Genomic DNA, 23,462 nt, shown 5'->3' with positions numbered 1-23,462 from the left:
ATTAAGAGTTTATAAGGTGAAGATTTTTATTTTACTATCTGAGAGGAGGAAATAAAGAGTCTGGGACCAATAGCCTCAAGATTGACATGCTATTGAGGTACCCAAAGTGTTCTTTTGAAAGCCCAGTATTCCTGTAATGCACCATAGTGGTGAAAGACCACTTTTGACCCAATAATCCTCAGTTTGTTCACTGAGTGGGTGGGGCTAAAGCAATGTCAACAAACTGCCACACAGATATCTGCAGCAATGTTCCCTGATGATGCACAAAATGTCTGGTGCACATCAGATGACGTATCAGGGAGATATAGCTGTTCTAGGAGGTGCAGTGGAGTCAAATAAACCTGTTGGCTTTTAAGAGCTTAACAAAGATCATTTATGTCTAGCTTGGTGCAAATGGGATGATGCATGTGCGAGGTAGAGCCAACTATATACAAATAACGAAGAATTGGATTTCGCCATTCTAACACGCCCGCATGGTCCAGCCACCAGCCATTGTTAAGCGAATGATTCGGCGTCATGTTGTTCTGTCATCAGACGCAGCTTGAAATCTGTATGAATCATAGAGTAAAAGGAAGCCAGCCAGCAGATAAACAGGTGATGTCACATATTGACCATGTGAATGTGATGAGTGCTGGTCTGTTGTGACACACACAAAGACGCATGCAGCTGGGAGCTTGTGTGTGACAGCTATTCCACCTAAATGTTTTTTTGTTGTTGTTGTTTTTTTTTTTTTTGGTGATTGGTCAGATTTTGAGTCTTGGTCACATCCACATGCTCTGATGCAGCAAAAACCTTTTGATATATATTTTTTTATCTCAATGCCTCAAGATTGTGTTGAGTGACTTTGAAGTCTGCATGTCAAAAGCTGTATGAGTTTGCTCAGATACAACATGGGTAAAAGGGACAAAATGGTTGCTTTGATCCAAATTGGCCGACCTCCTGCTGTGTTTGGACGATCAAGAGACTTTTTTTTAATACGCTGCATGTGTATTGAATTTCACAATAGGTCAAAGCGTGGCTTTGGGCTGATTTCTTAAAAATTTCTATGAGGCACTGTTAGGGAATTAGGCCACGTCCACCAAATATCGGACTGCGTTCCTATTGGTGGGTGGATAGGGATCAATCACTGTGAGTTTGGTGCAGCTCAGCAGAAATATGTGGAATTTAGAGCCAGACGTATGGCAACAACGTGACACCCTCCAGCAAAAACTCCTTGTACTTTAAAGCATGTGAGTCTTCTGACACAAGACAATCTTGACCAGCTCAAGTGGGTCGGAGATGGAGCTTTTCAAGAAAAAAAAAAAAAAAGTCACTTCCTGTTCCGAGGTGGTGGGGCTTTGATGATGTCAGCATATGACCACAGAGTATCGTTTATCATCCAACATGGTTGACTCATACCAAGTTCGGTCCAGTTCGACCTTTCTGTGTCAAAGTTATAGCGTTTCATTTGCGTTGGTGGGTACGCCTGAGTGGCTGCTTAGTCGTGCCCCTTACACATGCTCAAAAAGTCAAGATTTTGACAACTTTTAATGCCCCATCCTTAAACTGTATACTGACCAAAGATAAAGCTGATACCTCAAAATCCCTAAGAGAAGTTTGTGAGAGTTTGCGGTGTGGTAGCAAGAAGAATTGCCTAAATTTGAAGTTTGTCTCAAAATGGCCACATCGTTTTACGTTTTTGGACATAACTTCAAGACACTTTTTTCTTAATTTAGGGGGCTGGATCTACTTATGTACCAATTTCAGATTTCTGCGATATATGGTTTGACCACTCTCAGTTTAGGGGGCGCTGTAGAGCAGTTTGGCTACACCCACTTTTGATTCCATTGGAATCCAAATATTTCATGAAGGGAACAATTATTGGTGAAGTTTGGTGAGTTCTTGAATACGTTAAGGCCTCCACATGAAGAAAAAACATGGCAAATGCAAAGGGCCTTTGCAGTGCTCTCGCCTATTGGACCTAAATATAGCGTCACGCAAATTCATCTGTCATCCCTTGTATACACATGCTTGTCCTTGCAGGGTCACGGGATGCGGCTGGTGCCTATCTCCAGCATGCACACACTCGCATACCTAAGGACAGTCTTGGAGAGACCAGTTAACCTAACAATCATGTTTCTGGAGGGAAGAACCTATAAACATGAATGGGGAGAATATGCTAAACTTCATTCAGAAAGTCCTCCTGGCCAGGATTCAAATCAAGGACCTTCTTTCTGCAAAAAAATAAAAAATAAAACAGTGATCCTCCATGCAGACTGTCACACAAAATATAGAAAAAAAAACCTCACTACTGATTTATCTAAAAATAAAAATGAATAAAGGTAGCTTGTAGGAGTTTAATATGAGTTTTTTTTTCAAGGAAATGTGTTTCAAACATAATTTTAAAAAAGGAGAATTTGTTTGCATGCTCTAAGCAAAGAGGTGGATAAAAGAAGCCAGAAAACTGAAAATTATGCCTCTGCAGTTATGGTACTTTCACGTCTGCGCCATGGCACCAATGCACCCACATACCATCACAGACGCTGGCATCAATACATCCCTCCGATGAAAACCTGAATCATAGTTTTCATGTTTTGGAATGTAGAACCCAATGTCCACCCCTCCCTGCCTCCTCCAGCAAAGTAAACTGAAACAGAGTCATCTGACCACAGAGCACATGTCCACTGTTTTTCTGTCCTTCCGAGGAGAGTGTGCTCTCAGAGACCTCAGCAGTATTTCTGCTCCGAGGGGTTATGCAGCTTTCTCCCTGTGTAATTCAGTTTCAGGTTACATTTCTGCGTGTAGCAGCGGATTGTGCTGAGTGGCAATGGTTTTTTTCCAAGGTTCTTCCAAGCCTGTGCGGTTATATTGATCTGTCACAGGATGCGGCGCTTCCAGGGCGCCCACGTGGGCATCCACCAACTGATGTTCAAAAATCTGATTCTGCAAATTTTTTTTTGCACTAATTTACTAGATTAACTTATTCATGCCATTTTCTTTTTATTTTCTATTTTTTTGCATTACAGTTTCCTCTTAGTATCCCATCATCCGAGACACTAATTACAAATTTAAGTTTGATTTTTTTTTTTAAATACACCGTCCTCTAAAGTAAAAGCTTTTAAAAAAAACATTGCAGGATAGACTTATTATGACAAATAGCTACACTACACCCACAGCACTCAGTCTGCAGCAGAATAGATGACCTTATATGGAGCAGGAACTGAGGCTCATTTTTCAGACGTATATATTTTTCATAGACAAGATTATTTAAATGCATCTAACTGCCAAACAGCTCTGTAGGAAAATAATGATACCCTTGCGACAACCACTCCATCCCTGGCAGCAGTGCAGCTTGTAACCCCTGATAATTATATTGAGAGCCCAGCAGTAATGACAACCTTCCGATACCGCAGAAAGAAAAGACTTTCCCCTTAAAGCAGCAGTGGTCAAAAAGGCCGTTTTTTTGTTCAGAATGCACACATGAGATAATGTTTCGTGAGGCTTGTGGTTATAGTGCAGGCTGTATCAGCTTGGAAATGAGTGTGCGTGTGGTGTGTGTGCCGCCCACTGGGCTGTACCTCTGGAAATGTGATGCTGCCGTGTGGTCTACTCAGGATAGCGAGACAGTAAGAAAGTAAAACAAACACTGAGCGTGCTATGCAGTGTTCTCACACATTTTTACTTGTGACAAACCCAAGTTTTTTTTTTTTCCCCCCAACATTCAATCTAAATAAACTCCAAGGGATATATTTATATATATATATATATAATGGAAATGTATACGCCAGAGCAACAGAAAGTAGATCATAATGAGAAAAAAGACACGTGGTTTTCAGATTTTGTGAATATAATCTGAAATGTGTGGCATGCATTTGCATTCAGACCCCTCAAGTCACTACTTTACAGAACCACATGCAAGTGTAAGTTATTTTCAGCAGACTGAACATTTTTCGCTTATTCTTCTCAACAAAATTCATCAAGCTTTGTCAAATTAGGCAGAGAGCGTCTGTTAACATCAATTTTCATGTCTTAAAATCTCAGTTGTATTTAGTTATGCACTTTGACTAAGCCATTCAAACAAATGAATGTATTGTGATCTAAACCTGGGGTCTCCAAGTCCAATCCTCAAGAGACACTGTCCTGCAATATTTAAATGCATAACTGCATCAACACAACTGAATGAAATGACTGAATTACCTCTCCAGCACACCATCAAGTTTGGCAAAGGTTTTGTAGTAAGCCATTTATTTGATTCAGGTGTGTTGAAGCAGGGGTGCATCTAAAAGCTGCAGGACAGCAGCTCTGGAGGAATGGAGTTGGAGACTACAGATAAACCATTCTGTTGTAGATCAGGCTGCATGTTTAGGGCTGTTGTCCTGCTGGAGGACGAACCTCCAAACCCTGTCACACCGACCTCCACCACTATGTTTTACCATGGAGACGGTGCATTCAGGAGGAAAATGAATGATTATCCTTTAACTTCACGATTAAGTGTTACTTTGTGTTGCCCTGCTGAATTAAACCCCAATAAAAATACAATAAGGGCTACAAAATAAAGGGCTAATTACATTCACAAGATATTCTTAATATGACTTTTTATAACTGCTGAGGCATTATCAGACACACACATTGGCTTTGGTTAAACTTCTTCATCACTTGGTGGCGGGAGAAAAGGGTTTGTGTACTTTATAAAAAAAAACACATTTCATCAACTCAAATATGTGGATGGTGGTTTTAGACAAGGTTTGTTTAAACAGCTGCATTCTGCACAAATAAAAGAAAATCATATATATATATATATATATATATATATATATATATACTGCTCAAAAAAATAAAGGGAACATTTCACTTTAATTTTGTGTGTGGCTCCAAATCCAGGCCTCCATTGGTTAATAAATTTGATTTCCATTGATGATTTTTGTGTGATTTTGTTGTCAGCACATTCAACTTTGTACAGAACAAAGTATTCAATGAGCCGAAGTTCACAACATTGTATTCCCAGTAAAAAATAAAATAAAAATAAAAGATTTAACTGGAACTGTGCTGCACTCACTCAGGCATGGCATATTAGAATTTCTCACAGTGTCAGAAAACATCTCAGCATGGTGCTGTGTTTGGGGGAGAAAAAGTAGCACACTTTATACACATGCCAAAAACAATCCTCAAAGCCAACCAAGTGGAATGTCAATATAGGATTTATGGAGACGGTTGGCAATCCAACGATATCCACAGCCAGTCACAATGAATGCATTTCACAACCTTAGAATAAAGCCAAACTGAGACTTCCTTTCCCTGGCTGTAACATTTCCACCGCTGCATGCTGCTACTGCTGACAGCAAAGCTTTCCCGTGATTATTTAGAAGACTCTGGTATACATGCTTAACAGTTAAGAAGATGACACATCTGACTTATGTGCTATTGGTAAACGTCTACAGCTTAATAACACAGGCAAAAGTTGAATGTGAATCTGATAAAAGCAGAAATGTGAAGAATTTGAATAAAAATGATTAAACACCTTGTTTGAAATCGTAATAGTAATTGTTACTACAGTTGTTATGATTATTGTCATTATCTTACATTTAAAAATTGTGGGACGTGTGGACCCTTACCAGAGGAAACCGATGAACCTGAGAGGCTTGAGTTACTGGATGCTGCCATCCCAACCAGTTTGGCGACTCGGTCACTCCCAGTTGGCCAAGGTGGGCTCACAGCAGCTCGTCCCCGGCGGTGCCTCCATGCCACTTCAATGTGCTGCACCTTTCTGACGGCTTGACTATTTCATGCTTCCTTTAAATCTCGAGCCCACCACCAGTCCGTCCATCTGTCGGAATCTGCTGATCTTTTTTCCCCCCGGCGCGGCGCGGCGCGGTGTGGGGGCAGCCGCATAAATATACAGAACACAACGCGCTCCGTGGATCAGCCTCACGGAAGCGCCTCCTCACACTAAGCAGAAATGCCGGAGGTTTCCTCCATGCACCGATCAGCTCTGGTTTCCATGTGCCACTTTAAGGGCTGTGATAAACACTCCGCAGCGTAGAGACGCGCCTTCTTAAAGCGAAAGTTTGGAGCGTTGTCAATGAAAAGAACAGAGGAGAAAACAACCGAGTTTTTTGTTTCTTTTTTTGTTTGTTTGTTTGTTTGTTTTTAAAACTGCTGCTTAAAAAGTCAGGGGACAATCCGACTGGTTAAACCACATGACACCAGCTGAGGCGTTATTTTTCATCTGAAACCCTGAAACCATGTTGTCTCTTGTTACGATGGAGGAGCGGAATGGACGTCTGGGTGTTGGCGCCATCTGGTGGTCATTTCGCTATGTACAAGATTTTAGCTACAACCTACAGAGATTTTTTTTTAAATGAATAATTTAATATATTCTCAACTAAATGTAAAATTCTTAAATGTAATTTTGAAGTCGTTTTATACAGCTATTTTAATAACATCCAAATAATTCAGGGTTTTTTTTGTTTTTGTTTTTTTTTGCTCCAGTGCAACATGAGGTGATTCCATCTCCCCCTTTTTAAATTAATTTTTGCTTTTTTGGGAGTCATCCAAACTAAGTGAAAATATATTTGCTCTCATGGTTAAATCATGATCATTTTTATTGTTGAGTTTCACCAGCCATTCAGCTTAGTTGTCCTTATGGAAGGAGATCCTCAACCCTTTTAGAGGCTCCCATCTTGTCCATGCTCTGCAACAAACTTGCTTCCATCTGACATCCGTCCATCTTCCCATCAACTTTCAGCAGCTTTCCAGTCCCTTATTATTTTTTTTAAAGCATTCCTAGAACATGACACTGCCTCTAGTGTTTAGAGTGTTGTGTTGTGTTGGTTTTCAGTCACTAAGAAGGGATATTTATAACCCACAACTGATTTAAACTACTCCATAACCTCTCCTTGATCTGTCTGCTGTGTGACTTCTTGGTGATGCTTTTGGCTGTTTGGTTGTGCCCATTAAACCCCCTAAGCCTTCACAGAACAGATGGATTAATACTTTAAGTAGTTTAAATTACACAAATGAACTCTGTAGAGGTCTCTACTGATTTCAGAAGGGAATGTGTTACATATGTCATTTATTAAGGGGTGTAGAAATTCATGTTACAGATTTCAAAATTTTATTTGAAAACATCTTAAATACATTGCATCATTTTATTCTTTCACTTCCCAGTTATGCACTCCTTTGTTGTGATCTGCCACAGAATCCAAGTAAAATACACTTTAGTTCAAATGACAAAAAGTGGTTATGAAAAAGTAAAAAAAAAAATTAAAAAAAAAACAATGGAAACTTTTGCTAGGTATCGTTGATAATTCAGCAAATAAAAAGAGGAGAAAAAATAGATCTACTAAATTAAGTAGGTTTTGTCACATCAGTGCTTAATTTAAAATATGTTCTCAGAAGTAATCAACTTCTTATATTCCACTTTCCAGAAGCCATAAATTAGTGTGTTCAGTGAATTCTGAATTCACGGTGATTATTATTTTAGCTAGCCAACATAAAAGCACCCAGATATATTTTTTCAGTCAGAGTCAGAGCAATGTCGTTTACTCTTTAAAGAAGACGCATCATACCGGCCAATGTCCCTGCGAGACATCGTTCAGGGCTCAATCTAGCAACTGCAGGTAGAACAGAAACCACGTGGTCATCGCTCACGTGACCTATGACTTGGTCATGTGACTAACGCTCACAGTGAAAGACATTTTAATCGCTCGGGTAGTACATTCCTTTAATTGAAGCTGAAATTTGCCTCGTTTCCTTAGAGACGGCGGGATAATGAGGTGAGTGGTGACCAGCTAACTCTCCTTTAGCCTGCAGCAGGATGTGTCACGGTTCCTGTGCGGTGGCACTGTGGTGAAATCTGACTCGGTGCGGGGTTTGAGGCTCACACGGAAAGAGGATCATATGAAACTGATATGAAGTCTCAAATGAAACCTGTACCTGTTTTCCAGGATGCTGAGGGAAACTCTGGCTCTCCTGTTCCTCTGGGCCTGCCTGGGCCCTGCAGCCGCCGCACGGAGCTGCTCGTCGTTTTTCTGCAGGAAATCTCACAGAGTCAGCGGTCTGAACGGAGTGGACCCCGGGGCTCCTCTGTTTGTCACTCCCTATCTGGAGAAGGGCGCCATAGATGAAGGTAAGAGCAAGTTCTTGCATTATATAAACATATAATAAATAAACACGACATTCTGCGACGTTAACTTTATTTTTGCACTGCTACGCCTTGTTAACAGCCAGGAAACTGAGTATGGTTGGAAAATTGCCTGGGGCGAATGTCAAGAGTTACTCTGGATACTTCACGGTCAACAAGACCTACAACAGCAACCTCTTTTTCTGGTTCTTCCCTGCACAAATGGTGAGCTCAGAGTATTTATCTACAGCATGACACTCACTCATCCTGTTATGCTCAACGGTTTCAAAAAGTACCATGTGTTTTGTTGTTGTTGAGGAACTACAGTGTTCTCCACACTCTTCACCTGTAAGCTTTCAGTCAACAGTGATTTGTCAGGAATCCCTTCCATGACAGTTATCACTGCGAGACAAATCGAGACCATTTTGAAAGCTCACAGTGGTTTGTCTGCTGCATCTAGTAATCAGTAACTTTGAGTTTTGATCAAAAACTTGACCAGTGCACCAAGAGTCACATGCCGACTCCTGACAGGCAATAAAAGCCAAACTTCTTCAGTTTGCAGTTTCAGCTCTACTTTGTTACGAGACATATAATCGAGTGTGGTCAGACATTTGCACTCGCATGAGGACTCTGGTATTTTAAATGTTGGCGAAAATACATGTCCGTTACAATTGGAAAACTTAAAGGAGAACAAAATCACTTTAAGAAGCTCAAATATATTTGAGTAAAATATCTATTTTTACTGGTTCAAGTTTCCTTTTCCTAACTTGAGGTGTGAGTTAGTCAACCCAGGAACCATCTGGTTGAGTTTCAGTGTTATCTTCCACTTTATGTGTTTAGTGAGAGTCATTAACTGCATGTGATGCCTTTACTCTATTCTGACATCCAATTATTACTGAACAGATCTTCAGCAAATGTAAATAAATAAGAAATGTTTGAATTTATTATGGATCGTCTCTCATCCACACCGGCTCAAAACGAATCATAAAAACTCAAATGTAAATGCAGATCCTGATATTTAGTTAAAATCCCCTGAGCAGGTTTGAACTTTATATCGTCGCGTAATAATAACCATGATGCTCCAGCAGATTTCAGCTCATGGCGAAGTAGAAACGTGGGGATTCAGTGGTTGTTTCTGGTCAATGTGGCAAATTTTCTTTGGTTTGAGGCTGACTGTTTGTGTCAGATGTCTGGTTATTGGTCAAATGTCTCTACATAGAAAAATTACGCTATAAATTTAGACGTTCTCTACCAATTCTTTTTTTTTTTTTTTAGATGCAGCTAAAATAATGCAAGTTGCTTGTTTGAATTATAAAATCCAAAGAAAAATAAAGTTGAAAAATAGTTAAAAGGTCTGAGATTCATGGCAATGAGGAATGCATAGAAACTTCAGACCTTATTAATTCCACATATTTCCATGCAAAATTACTAACAAAAATACTTTATTTTAATCACATTGTAAGAATCAGACAAATATAATCTACAACTCTACCAGAATGCAACAAAAAGAAGTTCAGCCTTTTGCTTCTACTCTTTAAAGTTCACCTCACCACTAGGTGGAGCTGATTTATTAATTTTACTTGGTATCCCTGATTTCCAGGCACAGCAGGACAACGCCCCGGTGCTGCTCTGGCTGCAAGGTGGACCCGGTGGCACCTCCATGTTCGGTCTCTTTGTGGAACACGGACCTTACGTGGTGTACAAGAACATGACTGGTAATAAATGGTTTGCCAGAGACGAGCAGCAGATGTGGTAATGTTCTGTTTGACACAGTTTTTCGTTAGTCTCAGTCTTTCTCTGTCTTTGCAGTTGGTTTAAGGGATTACGCATGGACGAGCAGATACTCAGTTTTGTACATTGACAATCCGGTATTTATTTTCCTTTACTTAAAAAAAACCCAATAGAACGAATACATGATTGAAACAGAGGTTTAACTATAATGTATTTATATATATATTTTTTTAGGTTGGAACAGGTTTCAGCTTTACTGATGATGACAGAGGCTTTGCTCAGAACCAAGACGATGTCGGCAGAGATCTGTACAGGTCTGCTTTCCTGCTCAGCTATCGATTCTCATTTCTTTGAGGTTTTTGTGCTTTATTTGCGTCTAACTTATCACTTTCTCTTCCTTTTAAAAGTGCTTTAACACAGTTCTTCCAACTCTTTCCTGAGTATCAGCCCAATGAGTTTTATGCAACTGGGGAGGTAAGTTTTGCCTTTCAATCTTTTCACATTAAAACCCTTGAATTGGCTCCATTCAGCAAATATCTATAATTCCAGATTGCAATTACCACTGCACACTTCCAGTAGGCTGTAAATGCACTCATGATTTTCAAACTATAATATAGATTCAAATATACAGAGAACGTGAATATTTGTGCCTTACCAAGTTGCAGAAAACTTCTGGTATATTTCTAACTGGCTGTTTAAACACTTATTTGTTGTTGCTGCCTAAACTGGGTTGGATAAAGCTAGCATAGTATAAATACATAAGCGTCTCAGACTCTGATGTCGGATGTGGTCTTCACTTCGTATCTTTGTTTTTATCTCTGCAGTCATATGCAGGAAAATATGTTCCTGCCGTTTCCTATTACATCCACAAGAACAACCCCACCGCAAAGGTGAAGATCAACTTTAAGGGCATGGCTATCGGTGACGGACTCTGTGATCCAGAACTGGTTGGTATCGTGCAAACGTTTAAAATCTGTGACGTCCCTTCAAATGTGGCGTGCTCCGTTTTATTTCCCCAGAGCTACAAATTCCAGATGTTACTGGCGTTGTATGTTCGCTCTCAACTCTCTGTTCGGTCTCTCCCCGTCAGATGCTGGGTGGTTATGGAGAGTTCCTGTATCAGACGGGAATGATAGACAAACTCCAGAAACAGTACGTGGACAAGCAGACGGACCTCGGCGTGGAACTCATCCAGCAGCAGAAATGGGTGGAGGCTTTTAAGGTAGAACCCAGGATACTTTATGTTGGTCGTCTGATTTGGATTGACTATTAATCACCCCATGATGGTAAACCGTTTCCTTTTCTAACTTTAGGTTTTTGACTCTTTGCTGAATGGAGACGTGGATCCGTATCCGTCGTTTTTCCAAAATGCTACAGGCTGCACCAACTATTTTAACTACATGACATGCCAGGTAGTCTGAAATCAGAGCTGCTTGAAAAGTTTTTAAAAACGTTTGAATGCGTTCATACATCACTGCATTCTCCATGTTTGTTTTTTGTTTTCCACAGGAACCTGAGGACCAGGAGTACTTCTCCCCGTTTGTGACGCTGCCTGATGTGCGGAAAGCCATCCACGTGGGTAACCTGACCTTCCACGACGGCTCCGAGGTGGAGAAGCACCTCCTGCAGGATGTCATGAAGAGCATCAAACCATGGTTGGGGATTCTGATGGACAACTACAGGGTAATGCACAACAAAAATTTCATTCAAAAGAATATTTCAATTTCTCAAATTAAATTTTTAATTTAAAAAAATCAACAAAAACAAATGTGGCACATGTACAGGTCCTAATCTACAGCGGTCAGCTGGATGTGATTGTAGCAGCTCCTCTGACCGAGAGGTTTCTGCCGACTGTCAACTGGAGCGGAGCCGCCGAGTATAAAGCTGCCCCAAGGTTCCACTGGAAGCTCCAGCCCGACGACACCGAGGTGGCAGGTTACGTCAGACAAGTCGGAGAGTTTTTCCAGGTGAGCAGATGTGGAGGACAGACGCCACAAATGCTACATGCAGATGAGCCGACATTTGAATAATCCTCTCAACCCGTCCAGGTCATCATCAGAGGAGGAGGACACATCCTGCCTTACGACCAGCCGGCGAGGTCCTTTGATATGATCGACAGGTTCTTGTCAACGCAGGGCTGGGCGTGAAATGGTGTCGATATGGGCTTATGGGACACACTGATAGTGGAGTGTTGATTTTAAAGACCTTTGATTGTCACAACAAATGTAAATGAACTGTTTCTGTATATAGTTTTGCAACAGTTTAAAATACTGATCACCACTAATGAAATTATACAATTTCTCATCGACTTGAATTCAGTTGAGAAATCTTTTTTTGTTTTTGTTTTTTTTTTTGTTTTTTTTTTTACACAGATCAATTTGAATTTTTTTATTTTTATTTTTAGAAACAAAGTGGCTTATTTTATTTGTTTTCTATGTTCTGGTTTAGGATTTTACATGATCTTGCTTTAACAGTATTGGTAATTTTGAAAATGCACACAGGGGGTCGCTGTAATTCAGTGAATTGCAACTGCAGACAAATTAAAAAAAAAAAATGAAATCTGACCACATCATGGTCAGTGATGGTGACATTTTGTGAAAACAGTTAAATCTTTGATCTGATTAATTTTAATTTGAGAGATTGTTGAATAAATCGCTAAAATATGTGACATGTTTGACAGATGAATCTGCTACATCATGAATATTTTCAGCCTGCCTTGTTTTCACAATTATGTGAAAAGGCAGTATTGAAGTCTAATTTAAGACATAAAAGATTAGAAAATGCATTGTTCATTGAAACAACAACTTTAACTGATAACACTCCAAGAAAAACATGTCTATAATAGTTACAGATATTGCACCATATCTGATGAGACGCATTTCCTTCTAAAGGATTCTTGTAGAAAACAAACTAAAATTGTGATGTTTTTGGTGAGTCTGTGTGAATTGGTACAAATTTAGAGATGGATAGACTTTATTTTGGTTTGAAACATTCTTAACAGTTTTTTTTTCCAAGAAAAATGTAAATATTTGGTAATGTGCATAAGCCTACACATCCAGGTTTGACCAACTTATTTGTTTATTTTTTTTACATTAACTTGTACTTTGAGGTAAAGTAAACAAACTATTTCTAAATGAAGGGTCTCAGTTCAATTTAGAGAGTAGTGTATTTTTAATACGTTACTCAAAATAGAATGGATGAATGTCATCCATTATTTTCAGAATGGATGACATATTTAAGAGATTAAATTTATCCAGTTCTTAAAAATTAGCAACGTAGCCTTTTATTTCTTGCTGTAAATAGGATCAAATACCAACTTAAAGATCATGCAATTGGGATCTGCAATTTTATGTTTTATAAAGCTTACATTGTGCACAACAGAGGTAGTTGCTAAGTCTTCACACGCCTATAAGAAACAGACAAATAATTTGGACAAAACATAGTATTTTACCCAAACTGCTTCTGCCAGTCCTTAAGAGAATAGGACTGTGGGTGGTGAGCCATATTGTCCTATATATATATATATATATATAGCATAACTATTCATTTTAATTTGAGCCATTCCTTTCCAAACTTGTAGATGTTGAAGTGCAATGATAGAATAAAGTTATTAAAAATTCCTGATATTTTTGAATAAATTGCTTTGATTTGATTAGTCCTTTGAATTCAATTTTATATATTTAAGAGAGTTACCCTGTGGCGAATGTGTTTTTCTAAGTGATACATTCTTTAAAGTGTAAACGGAAGCTACCTGGAACATTTCTTGAACAAATAAGTTCAAAAATGGAAACATTTCTGCAGGGATGTTAATGTGGTTGTACAAACTGCATCTATCTGCATGAATCCGGCACTGACGTTAACTGCCATGTTATTTCATCAGGCATCTATCAAGCTGTCTTGACGGCTTAATAATTAATGAGCATCCTAAACCTTTAAAGCATCTAACTATTTAATGAGCCGTTATTTTTTTTCAAGGACAGTTGATCATATCGCCTTTAACAGGATTACTTGCACACACACACACCAAAAATCCATTCCCACATAAGTGACTCTGAACCACAGAAAATACTAAATCGTATGTTACAGAACAAGTGCTTTATTTTCATACCGTAATGTAACTGCAATGATATTAAATGTCTGTACAAATGCAAAATAAAACAAAGGCAACATAATTACAGACACAAAACACACAAAATGTTGTACAAAGTTATGCAGGCAAGAATGGATTCATCAGTTCATTTCATATAAACAAGTTTTTAAGCGCCGGAACGAGTCTCCAGGTTTAGGCGTACAACAAAAGGCAACGAGTGCTATGAAAACATTATGTACAAACGTACCACACATTTCATACTCCCTTCAAAAAGAAAGGTGGTGTCAATACATGTACATGATTATAGAAATTAATGATATGTACAATATTTATATATTTAAATTTCAAATAATACAGTCACAACATCATCAATATGATGTTGCACACAGATATGCACACGTTGTACTTCCATCTGACCATTTTGTTTGCCGAAAGAGTAACAAATGTTTTTTTTTTTTTCTTCTCTGTGATAAATTCAGAGCCAAAGAGAGGAAGGTTATATACAACTTCAAAGTCTAATGTTTCCAGTTAAAGTATTCTGAGGACGTTAACATTTTTTTTTTTCCATGCAAAAGATTAATTCGGAATGGTTAATTCAGACATCATCTCGGTCATTAGTTTTACAAACTAAAAATAAGGCAAGCTTCCAGTCAGATGGTTGGTACAACAAAGCCCTTTTTTTAAGAGAATTTCTCTCACTCTTCATCACTCATACTGAGCTGCACATGCAGGCTCCGACATCAAGAGACTATATAAAAAGCTACAATTCCCCAAACCCTTCAACAGCCTAGCATGAATGGGAAGAGAAACTTTTTGAAAACAACAAGAGCACAAAGTTAAACCGTGTGACATCCATACCGATACTTAAGGTCTCCTCGTGATGCAAGCCAGGCACGGCCTCTCAAAAAAAAAAAAAAAAAAAAGAATAAAAAAAAGGCAAAACACGCTACGTTTTTCTCGCTGGTGTGTGAAGATGGGAGATCGCTGAGAATTACTCTGACCTTTTAATATGGCTATCCTACCCTCTGTCACATCAGAGGACAAAAGTGCATAGACAACTGTGATCGCTCCACCTGCCAGTGGAATGTATTTCACCCATGCTTCTGCAAAATACAGTGCAACATGGTCTGCATGCAATTCATCTGACATTTCTGGTCATTAAGGAGAGGAGATAAAGACGCGACGCGGTCGTCTTTATCTTTTGAGGTCGGAGGGAGGGGACAGAAAAGGGCAGAAATAGAGAATTGGAAACAACTATTTAACACATCGATGTTTTTCTCAGTACATAGATTTCTAGTGAGGCTACTGCCCTGAAATGAATGCCACATGTCAGTGACAAACTAAGTAATACAATAAAAAAAAAAAGAAAATCAAACAAATGTGGCACAGGAAATAAGTATTGAACACTTAAAAAGTATTTAAAAAGACCAAGAAAGAGAAGAACAACCACTCAAATCTGTCAGTATTTAGAAAAAAGAAAAACCTTGCACCCTATTAGGTGATTAATAGTATTTAATTGTTGGGTTAAAAAAAAGTTTTTATTACCAAGAAATGATGCATTAAGTATCTTATGAGGAGTAAAAGCAAAGAAATCTCTCATAACCGTCACAACCTTGATTGCAGCAAAAGATGCTGGTGGTTTTGGTTAAAGAGAGGCTTCTGACTGCTCCAGTGAGCACAGTTAGGGGCACAAACAGGTGTTCCTTGCAAAGTTTCTGACAGAAGAGGCAAGAAAAATTGCTTGGAAGAGCCGAGGAATACTTGCAGAGTTCTTAAGAAACACCTGGAATTAGGCTCTACGCATTCACTGCACAAGACTCCACTGCTGAAGTGAAATCAGTATAAACACTGGGAAATATAGTCTGTTCAGCTTAAGAACAAAATTACACTGTTTGAGTGTCATTGTCCACACCATATTAGGGGAACAAATTAAGAATTATACTTTCCCAATATCACGACACCAACATTGAGGTTAGAAAGTAATTTAACACTGGCAGGCTTAGTGCAATATAGATGAATAGAAATATGTAAAGGGACGTATTTATAAATAATCTGAAGGTGAAATGAAGTTAGGTTTGTAGACAAGACGTTGATCCCAAACAAACAGCCAAGGAAACTGACTTAGTTTTAGAAAAAGAAAATACAGTTGAATGATCTGACTGGAATCCATTTAAAAATCTTTGGAAGATTTTTAAAGATCAGCTGCAGAAGAAATCAAGAACAGGAACAGGCATGTAGACGGACAGATCAGGATCAAATCTAACCAACTAATGAAGTCAATTTCCTTATGTCTGTTCTGAAACGGCTCAAAATGGCTTTCCCCCCCTTTTCATATCAGATTACATACATTTTAGGAAGCATCTTCAATACTCATTCCCTGTGACATTCCACATCATTACACAAGATCTGGTGTAATTTAGTTTTAAGTTTCTTCATGAGTAGATACTACCTGGGCAGTTACAGACATGCAGTATGACTGTCATGAGAAAAACATAAATATGCTCAATACTTATTTACCTATGGAAAAATCTGTCTCTAATATGCATCAGACATAGACAATTAAAGTAGTAACACACTAAAACACATGTTTTTCAAAGTTGTCTAACATAAGCAAACAAAGATTAAAAAAAAAAAGATTCAGGCACATTGTGATAACTTGGAAAGTATACCAAGAAAGAAATGCTTAAAGGCTGTCTGTTCACCAGAGGAAAGAAATTTCCCAAGTTCTCCTGTTTTCTCACAAGCTTCCCTCTTTTTATATGCTCTAACACAGCGAACTGAACTTTGTTCTGCACAGAAGAGAAGGAACAAAAGATTACTATACAGTACTCGCATGCATTCGCACAATCAGACATAAATTTCATTTGGAATTCAAATCCAAACACCCGACACAGACAAGTAAAAGTCTCCAACGATTAAAGCTTGAGTTGGTCCTGCAGAGCGTAGGAGTTGGGTCTCAACCCCTGAGCTGCCTCACCGGGATCACAGTGTTCAGTTCTGTAGCTGACACAACATCAAATGTTTTGGTCACTCTGATCGTAATGCGGGGGATACAGTAAAGGAGATCATCAACACTGCTGTTGTATTGCTTCCGTTTGTTCGCAAGGTATCGTCACTGTCATGCAGATTATAATAAAGCTCATTAAGACTTATAGTGACAGGGTGAATGCTAACAGTCATACCAGCTTTAAGTCTTTACAAAGGCGTGGCGCCAGTTTGACTCGGATTCTGTGTCAAACACACGATACCGAAGTCCACCTGTCTGTCTAGCACAGGTAATGATTTGACTTCTTATTCAGTCCGTTACGAGTACAAAACCTAAGACATGATTCTGGAGGAGATAATTGGATGCTTTTTGGCTCCTTTCTCTGGTTCCATAGCCACCTTAGTCAGCTTTGTACCATAGCAAAATAGAAAAACTCCCAAAAACTGCTGTTGGTTGATCAGCAACAACCCTTCTTTCAGCCAATTGCACAAAAAAAGCAGACAGAAAAACAAGACTGAGCAAACCACAGAGCCACTGCGCGTTAACGGGGTTGGTCTATAAAAAATATACTGTAGCTACTGTATAAAGAGCAGCCGCGCTGGTCTTTTGAGGTTTTTCTCCTAGTGGAAAAGGGGGGCGGGGGGAGGGGGGCGGGGGGGCAGCGTGTGCAGCTGGTAACCCTCAGAAAAGAAGAGGGGGAACTGAAAAAAACGATACTCTCCAGTCCCTAGTGGATGGGGTTAACGTCTGTGCGGTGGTTGGCCTGTCCGTGCACAGTGCCGCCCCCTACAGTCGTGGTGGAGGTGGTGATGGTGTTGTGCTGGATGACCTGCTGCTGCTGGGAGCATACTGGGGTTGGACTGCCTGCCGGACTGCTCTCTGGACCTGAGGACACAGCAGAGACATCACTAAGGATAGTTATATGTGTAGGTTTTACAACAAAAAAAACTTGCTAAATACAAAAATAAACACAAACCATTTCATAATAGTAAAGAAAGAAGCAATTTATTGGTAAAAAAAATTTTTTTTATAGCTTTTAAGATACAAATATTTCTTTAGTACATGTAATATTCCAAAAGACAAAAAATAGGATAAGACAGACACCGTAAATTGAATCGGTTAAGCCGGTAAACATGCCGGTGAGTCGTAGTCACATTGAAGATGACGTCTGCACACAAGCTGGACTCATCAATGAAAGCCATTCCTGCCCTGTCTGGGATGCGGCTTTCGCCTGCATAAAAGAGCCATTCAGCCACTTGGGGATGTGAGCCTTATTTTCCTCTGCTAGCACAGGGAGGCGCCTCGTCCCATTTACATGAAAACGTCACTTGAGTCCGTATCAAAGGGTGGAGCTCTGATGTCATGTGAAGCTGAGCTTGGAGCGCGATCCAAAAAGTCACAATGGTTGCGGGCATTGGTAAGATTTTTTTGCCAATTTGTAGACTGTCAGGGCTTTCTCACGATGACTCCCTGTGCAAAGTGCAGCTGTTGAATGGAAAATTTAGTCTCTCCGAAGATTTGGACGACCAACTCCCAATCCGGGCCGACTACCAGAGTGTGCAACACCCTGGTGCGAAAGAAAGAGTCCTGCGGTGAGCGTGGGACCTGGATACCAGCACATCAGAGCGAAGAGTCCTGGCAGACACCTTAGAGTTACGTCTGCCGGGCTAAGGCACATCGGGGGAGGTGCAGTTTTGGTCATATTCCAAAATGTGTGTGTGCGCATGGGGTTCGTCTGTGTTTATGTTTTGGGCTACTCACTGAGGTAACCTTGGGACTCTTTCTGCATAGTGGTGATGGGGCAGTCCTTGTGTGTGAGCAGAAGCTGCTTGAGTTGGGTCACCTCATTCTTTAGCATGGTGACTTCGTTCTGAAATAAAAAGACAGTTTTCAGTAGTGGTAAACAAGGAATACAATTTACTATTATTTAGAGTGCCTTGCAGAAGTATTAATATGTATCTGACAGACCGACACAAAGTTCCTATCAGGTGGGGTGAGTTATCTATTAGCCATTAAGTCATCAAATCTGGGCTTAATGAAAGAGTGGCAAGAAAAAGGAAATTCTTGGAAACTGGGGAACATGGAGGCGACTGCATCATGCTGTGGGGATACTTTTCATCAACCGGCACATGAAAGTCAGTGTGATGGTCAGAGCTACAACTTCAGAAGACGGATGGAGCTTATTACAAGGCAGTCCTGTGGGAAAACCTTCAGAGACTACAAAGGATTTGGAACTGGTGTGGCAGTTTTACATCCAGCAAGACAACAACCCCGATCATATAACCAGAGCTATGACGAACTGGGTCAGATCAAAGCATGTTCATGTGTTTGATTGACCTTGCCACGACGTGAAAATTGCTTCCCACAGATGCTCACCATCCAAGCCGACTGAGATTCAGTTGTTTAACAAAGAAGAATGCACCCGTCTCTGTCTGCAAAGCTACGTCCACAAGACGGTTCTACGAAGTGCACATCTCCATATCACGTCACGCCTGTCAGGTCTTATTCGTGGCTATATACAGTTTTCCTTTTGCTCCATGGTTGTGTTCTACTTTGTGTTGGTCTTCCGCATGAAATACCAATAGAATGAAATTAAGTTTGTGGCTGTACCATGAAAAATGTCAAAAAGTTCAAAGGACGTGAATATTTTTGCAAGGCACTGGACCACGCAGCTTAGAATTACACACTGCAACATGAAGAGTTTCGTCTTCATACCTGAAGCTGCATGTTAGTCTGAGTGAGCTCTTCGGCTTTCTTCTCCAAGGACATCACCCACACTTTTCTCTTCTGCCGGCACCTCGTCGCGGCCGCTCTGTTTCGCTCTAGGAACTTTCGCCGCCGCTCGTCCGGATCCTCGTCCACTACCCGCCGGCGCCGCCCGCCGCTGGCTGGGGGGGACTGCAGCGTCTGCGTGGGCTGCATCTGCTGGGTTGCAGGTGACATCTGAAACAGACAGCGCATAGGATGATCATTACTGGGATCTCCGGGATGACACAGCGTCTGTGTCCGCGTAATGTGCAACCTCTCTGGCATCTGGAAAACAGCCCGTAAGCTGTCTGCTGTCACCACCGCGCTGGCCTCAAAGCAGCTTGTGTGTAAACATCTATACATTATCTCCCCCTTGTTTTTTAATGCCTAGCACCTTGCCCAAAAACAACATCTGTTTGCAGCACGTGCCTCAGGAGCCGGGCTGCGTGCGTCAGAAGTGAAAGACTGAGTGGGTGACTGGGTTGATTCACCGGAGTTGCCCACCTTGTTAAAGAGGTGTCAGGAGGCAGTTTTCCAACGCCCACTTCCACTCAGACTAACACCAGCAGACATAGTGAAAAGGCCCGTTTTTTAAAAAACGTACGTGCTCTGACAGATCTTGACGTCTCCTTGGCAAAGTCAAGTGTTTTCAGTCTTCAGATCATTACCATTTTTATGAGAACCACGGAAAACACACAAGCTGCTTTAATGGCAGCTGTGCATACAGAACATGCTGCTTTAAAGCCTCAATGCTACATCTGGAACATACGACGAGTTGCATTTCTTCTCATCTGACTGCGCTTTAACCAAAATGATTGACGCTGCAAATAACGGCAGCGATACGAGGAGAAAGTCATAACGATGCACGCATCAGTTTTAAATTAAACCACATCCATTCACAGATAACAACTTCCAGGATTGCGATCAGTGGTCGCAGTGCAACATCGGGACTAGCGTCTACAGCTCTCCTCTTGCACCAGAAGTTTTCACGCTGCCGCATCTGCCGCTTACCGGTGCAGGATAGGGTGAGAGTAAATTTCCAAAAGACATTTGTGAGCATCTTTAATGGCCACCACTTTATGACTTCCACTCTAAGCAATGCCCTCATGACAGGCATCAAGCTCTGACCTGTGGCTGACCAACCTGAGAAGAAAAGCGTTTTCTGAAAAGCGCGCCAGGAAACTAGCTGGCATCGAGGACGTGAGCCGTGGGGGAAAATGGGTTTGTCCACTAGCCTTCTAATTTTAAGCATCATTTCGGCAATGCTCGAGCATTAAACCACTAATAGCTTCTTCCAAAACTACACAAAGGGCTACTGAAGCACTGCGCTCTATTAGTCAGTGACTTCTCACTGAGTGGGAGATTTAATGTGTTATGAAACATGCGGCTTTTGCCTTGGAGCTCAAACCCTGGGAATTGGCTTCACTTACCTGTGAGTGCATAGGAGGGTGCGGCGATGTCTGGTGTGGGTGCCCGGGCAGGAGGTGAGGATTGTGGGAGTTGTGGTGAGGGTTGTGTCCCTGCGGGTGGTGGTGCGTGCCCTGCCCGTGGCCCTGGCTGTGGTGGTGGTGTCCGTGGTGCTGGTACGTGTGGGGAGGTGCTTGGAGGTGCTGGTGCGGGTGCGAGTGCATGTGATGATGGCTGCCCTGCTCCTGCCTCGTTGACATCATCTCCATCATGTGGCCCATGGAGTTCATGTTGCCGTTGGGGATGGCACCGGGGTGGTGGGAGAGGGCAGCTTTCAGCCTCTGCGTGGAGAAGAGAGATATGCACAACGTTTAATTTTGCGTTTTCGGCGTGGCTGAACGGTGTCGCAGTGTTGCAACGTAGCAAGGAAATCTCAGATCTGAAAACCAGCTTGGACCCTTTCTGCATTTTTTTTTTTGTACAAATGATTTCTGTCCACAGGATAATTTGAAAACCCAGTTGCTGGTTGGAACTTTTTATTTTAAATTAGAATTATGCTATCATCACAGATGCAAGTCTGGAGTATTTCTCTTCATTTTCACCCATTCTTCTTTGCAATACATCTCAAATTCACTGTGACTGGGTGGACATTTTTCAAGCCTTTGATTCCTAGGATACCGTTTTATAGCCTATAAAACCTTTCATGAGGTACGCATCTCTTTCTCAAACACTGTTTAGTTGTGTCTATTCAGTGAGCTGATTAAGAGGTTTGCTGAAGATGACAAGTGGCTTCATAAATCCGTAAGTCAGGTGAACAAATCCAAACCACTTAGCCTGTCCTCGCTCTCCCCCTCACTCCTGTCATTCCTGCTCTGCACCTTTCCCAACTGTCCTCATGCCAATCCTCCCTCTTCATATTCCCAATAGACTTCTTTTTTTTTCTTGAGCCTCGATGCTGCCTGCTGAGATGAACCTGCTGGTGAGGTGTGAATGTCAGCCTGTTGACCCAGCTAAAGGAAGGTTTGTTGCTTTAGCTGTGAGGTCTACTTAGCCCTGGCTGAGTCTGGGTCCTCTATGAGCGAGACCTGAGGGAGACTCAGTAAAGGTACAGTTTGTGTTCCTCGTGTTTACCAAATGCCCCGTCTGCTCCGCTCTGTTTTTCTGGGCATCACATGAGGAAAAGCACAGACGCAGACGTAAATAAAAAAAAAAATTAAAAGTGACATATGTAGATTTGAATGGCATCTAAACTTTAGTATAAATATTTATAATGATATACTATGTCCCAGTCAAGATGTTACCAGCAAAAATGCAACGAAAGACATTCCTTCCTAGGCTACTGTTATGAATTCCACTTTTTTTCTTTTTTTTAAACTCTTTCCCTGTGCTCTCATTTCTCTCAGTGCTCCCTTCCCCCCGCCAACCAGCTGCTGCTAGTGAGTCCGCGCTTGGTGCAAGGCTCCATATCTTTTAACAACCTTCACATTCATGATTCCCATCGGGAATGGCATCCAGCTGGCTCCGCTCACGATGCTAAGACATGGCCGAAGCGAAAACATCAGCTTTGCGCTCCTCGCTCACACCGCCTTATGAGCGCAAAGATTTTTTTTTTACAAGCAGAGCAGAGGAAGAGTCAAGTAAATCACTTTTTAAAAGACAAAAAAAAAAAAGCAAAGAAGGTCACATCTGTAGGGTTGCATTAGCTTTAGTGTATTTATGTATTTTTAAGAATGTGTACAATTAGTTTAGTTCTTATTACCTTGTTTCTGATGAAGGGAGCGATACAGAGGGTTCCACGTGAAACCGGCAGAGTGAAATTATGACCTTGCAGAGCCTGTTTCAGCTAACTATAGTTTCTGTTTGGCATACCAGGAGATGTCACACATTGTGACACAAGTTTCATTTCTGCAGCTTTATCTTTTGCACCTTATAAGTGTTTGTTTTAAAAAAGGGTTTGCGCAGAGATAACAAATCCAAACCCTATCTCAGACTCACACTTTGTTAACTCCCGTCAACGCAGCCTGATGAGCATTAAGTATCACGGGTCGCAGGCCTTCCTTTCTGTGACCAATGAGATAGGTGTCAAAATATCACAAAAGCTAAACACACGACGGGATGTACACAAAGCCTGCAGCTCACTGCAGCGGTACAGTCATACCGAGAATCTCAGAGGTGTCATAACAGAAAGGCCTTTATTTCTTCTGACAGCTCATCCCACAGCCTGCATGTGTCAATAGCGAGTAGTGATCCAAATATAAGATAAAAAAATAAAAAATACAGGCGTATCAGAAAGGAAGTTGAAATCCAACTTCAACAAAAGTTGAAAGGCTTACATATCAGTTGTAGCCATCATCATTGTGACACATAATGAATTCACAGTCAGTGTGAGTCCGAAAGTG

General features: G+C 40.8%; 3 protein-coding genes across 3 annotated transcripts in view; 1 reads left to right on the top strand and 2 right to left on the bottom strand.

Annotated features, from left to right (window-relative positions):
• The window catches only part of chn2 (chimerin 2), a 39,354-nt gene extending 31,855 nt beyond the window's left edge, over positions 1-7,499 (bottom strand). The window contains exon 1 of the mRNA XM_014994420.2: positions 5,592-7,499. Within this exon, the coding sequence (XP_014849906.2) occupies positions 5,592-5,640 (49 nt within the window). The 5' untranslated portion in view covers positions 5,641-7,499. The remainder of the gene's footprint in view (positions 1-5,591) is intronic.
• Positions 7,500-7,612: 113 nt separating this feature from the next.
• Positions 7,613-12,500, top strand: cpvl (carboxypeptidase vitellogenic like). Its single transcript, XM_014994419.2, has 13 exons — positions 7,613-7,754; positions 7,926-8,107; positions 8,205-8,326; positions 9,702-9,816; positions 9,911-9,969; positions 10,067-10,146; positions 10,240-10,306; positions 10,657-10,779; positions 10,923-11,054; positions 11,146-11,244; positions 11,342-11,515; positions 11,617-11,799; positions 11,881-12,500. The coding sequence occupies exons 1-13, from the start codon at positions 7,750-7,752 to the stop codon at positions 11,977-11,979; spliced, it is 1,440 nt and encodes a 479-aa protein (XP_014849905.1). The 5' UTR covers positions 7,613-7,749; the 3' UTR covers positions 11,980-12,500.
• A 1,408-nt stretch (positions 12,501-13,908) lies between these two features.
• Positions 13,909-23,462, bottom strand: part of creb5b (cAMP responsive element binding protein 5b) — a 39,488-nt gene continuing 29,934 nt past the window's right edge. Inside the window, exons 7-10 of the mRNA XM_014994418.2 lie at positions 21,087-21,404; positions 19,624-19,851; positions 18,670-18,778; positions 13,909-17,793 (exon numbers count right to left, since the gene is read on the bottom strand). Of these exons, the coding sequence (XP_014849904.2) occupies positions 17,636-17,793; positions 18,670-18,778; positions 19,624-19,851; positions 21,087-21,404 (813 nt within the window). The 3' untranslated portion in view covers positions 13,909-17,635. The remainder of the gene's footprint in view (positions 17,794-18,669; positions 18,779-19,623; positions 19,852-21,086; positions 21,405-23,462) is intronic.

Source organism: Poecilia mexicana, unplaced genomic scaffold (assembly GCF_051168715.1).
Source record: "Poecilia mexicana isolate PSO_F unplaced genomic scaffold, ASM5116871v1 scaffold_16, whole genome shotgun sequence".
Lineage (NCBI taxonomy): Eukaryota > Metazoa > Chordata > Actinopteri > Cyprinodontiformes > Poeciliidae > Poecilia > Poecilia mexicana.
The sequence above is the reverse complement of the archived record's forward strand: the minus strand, read 5'-3'. Positions and strand labels throughout refer to the sequence as shown.

Excerpts from the sequence above, each read along its gene's own strand:
- cpvl (XM_014994419.2), top strand. Across the intron at positions 10,307-10,656 it reads AGTTTTATGCAACTGGGGAG|TCATATGCAGGAAAATATGT; the intron begins GTAAGTTTTGCC and ends TTATCTCTGCAG. Across the intron at positions 10,780-10,922 it reads GACTCTGTGATCCAGAACTG|ATGCTGGGTGGTTATGGAGA; the intron begins GTTGGTATCGTG and ends TCTCCCCGTCAG.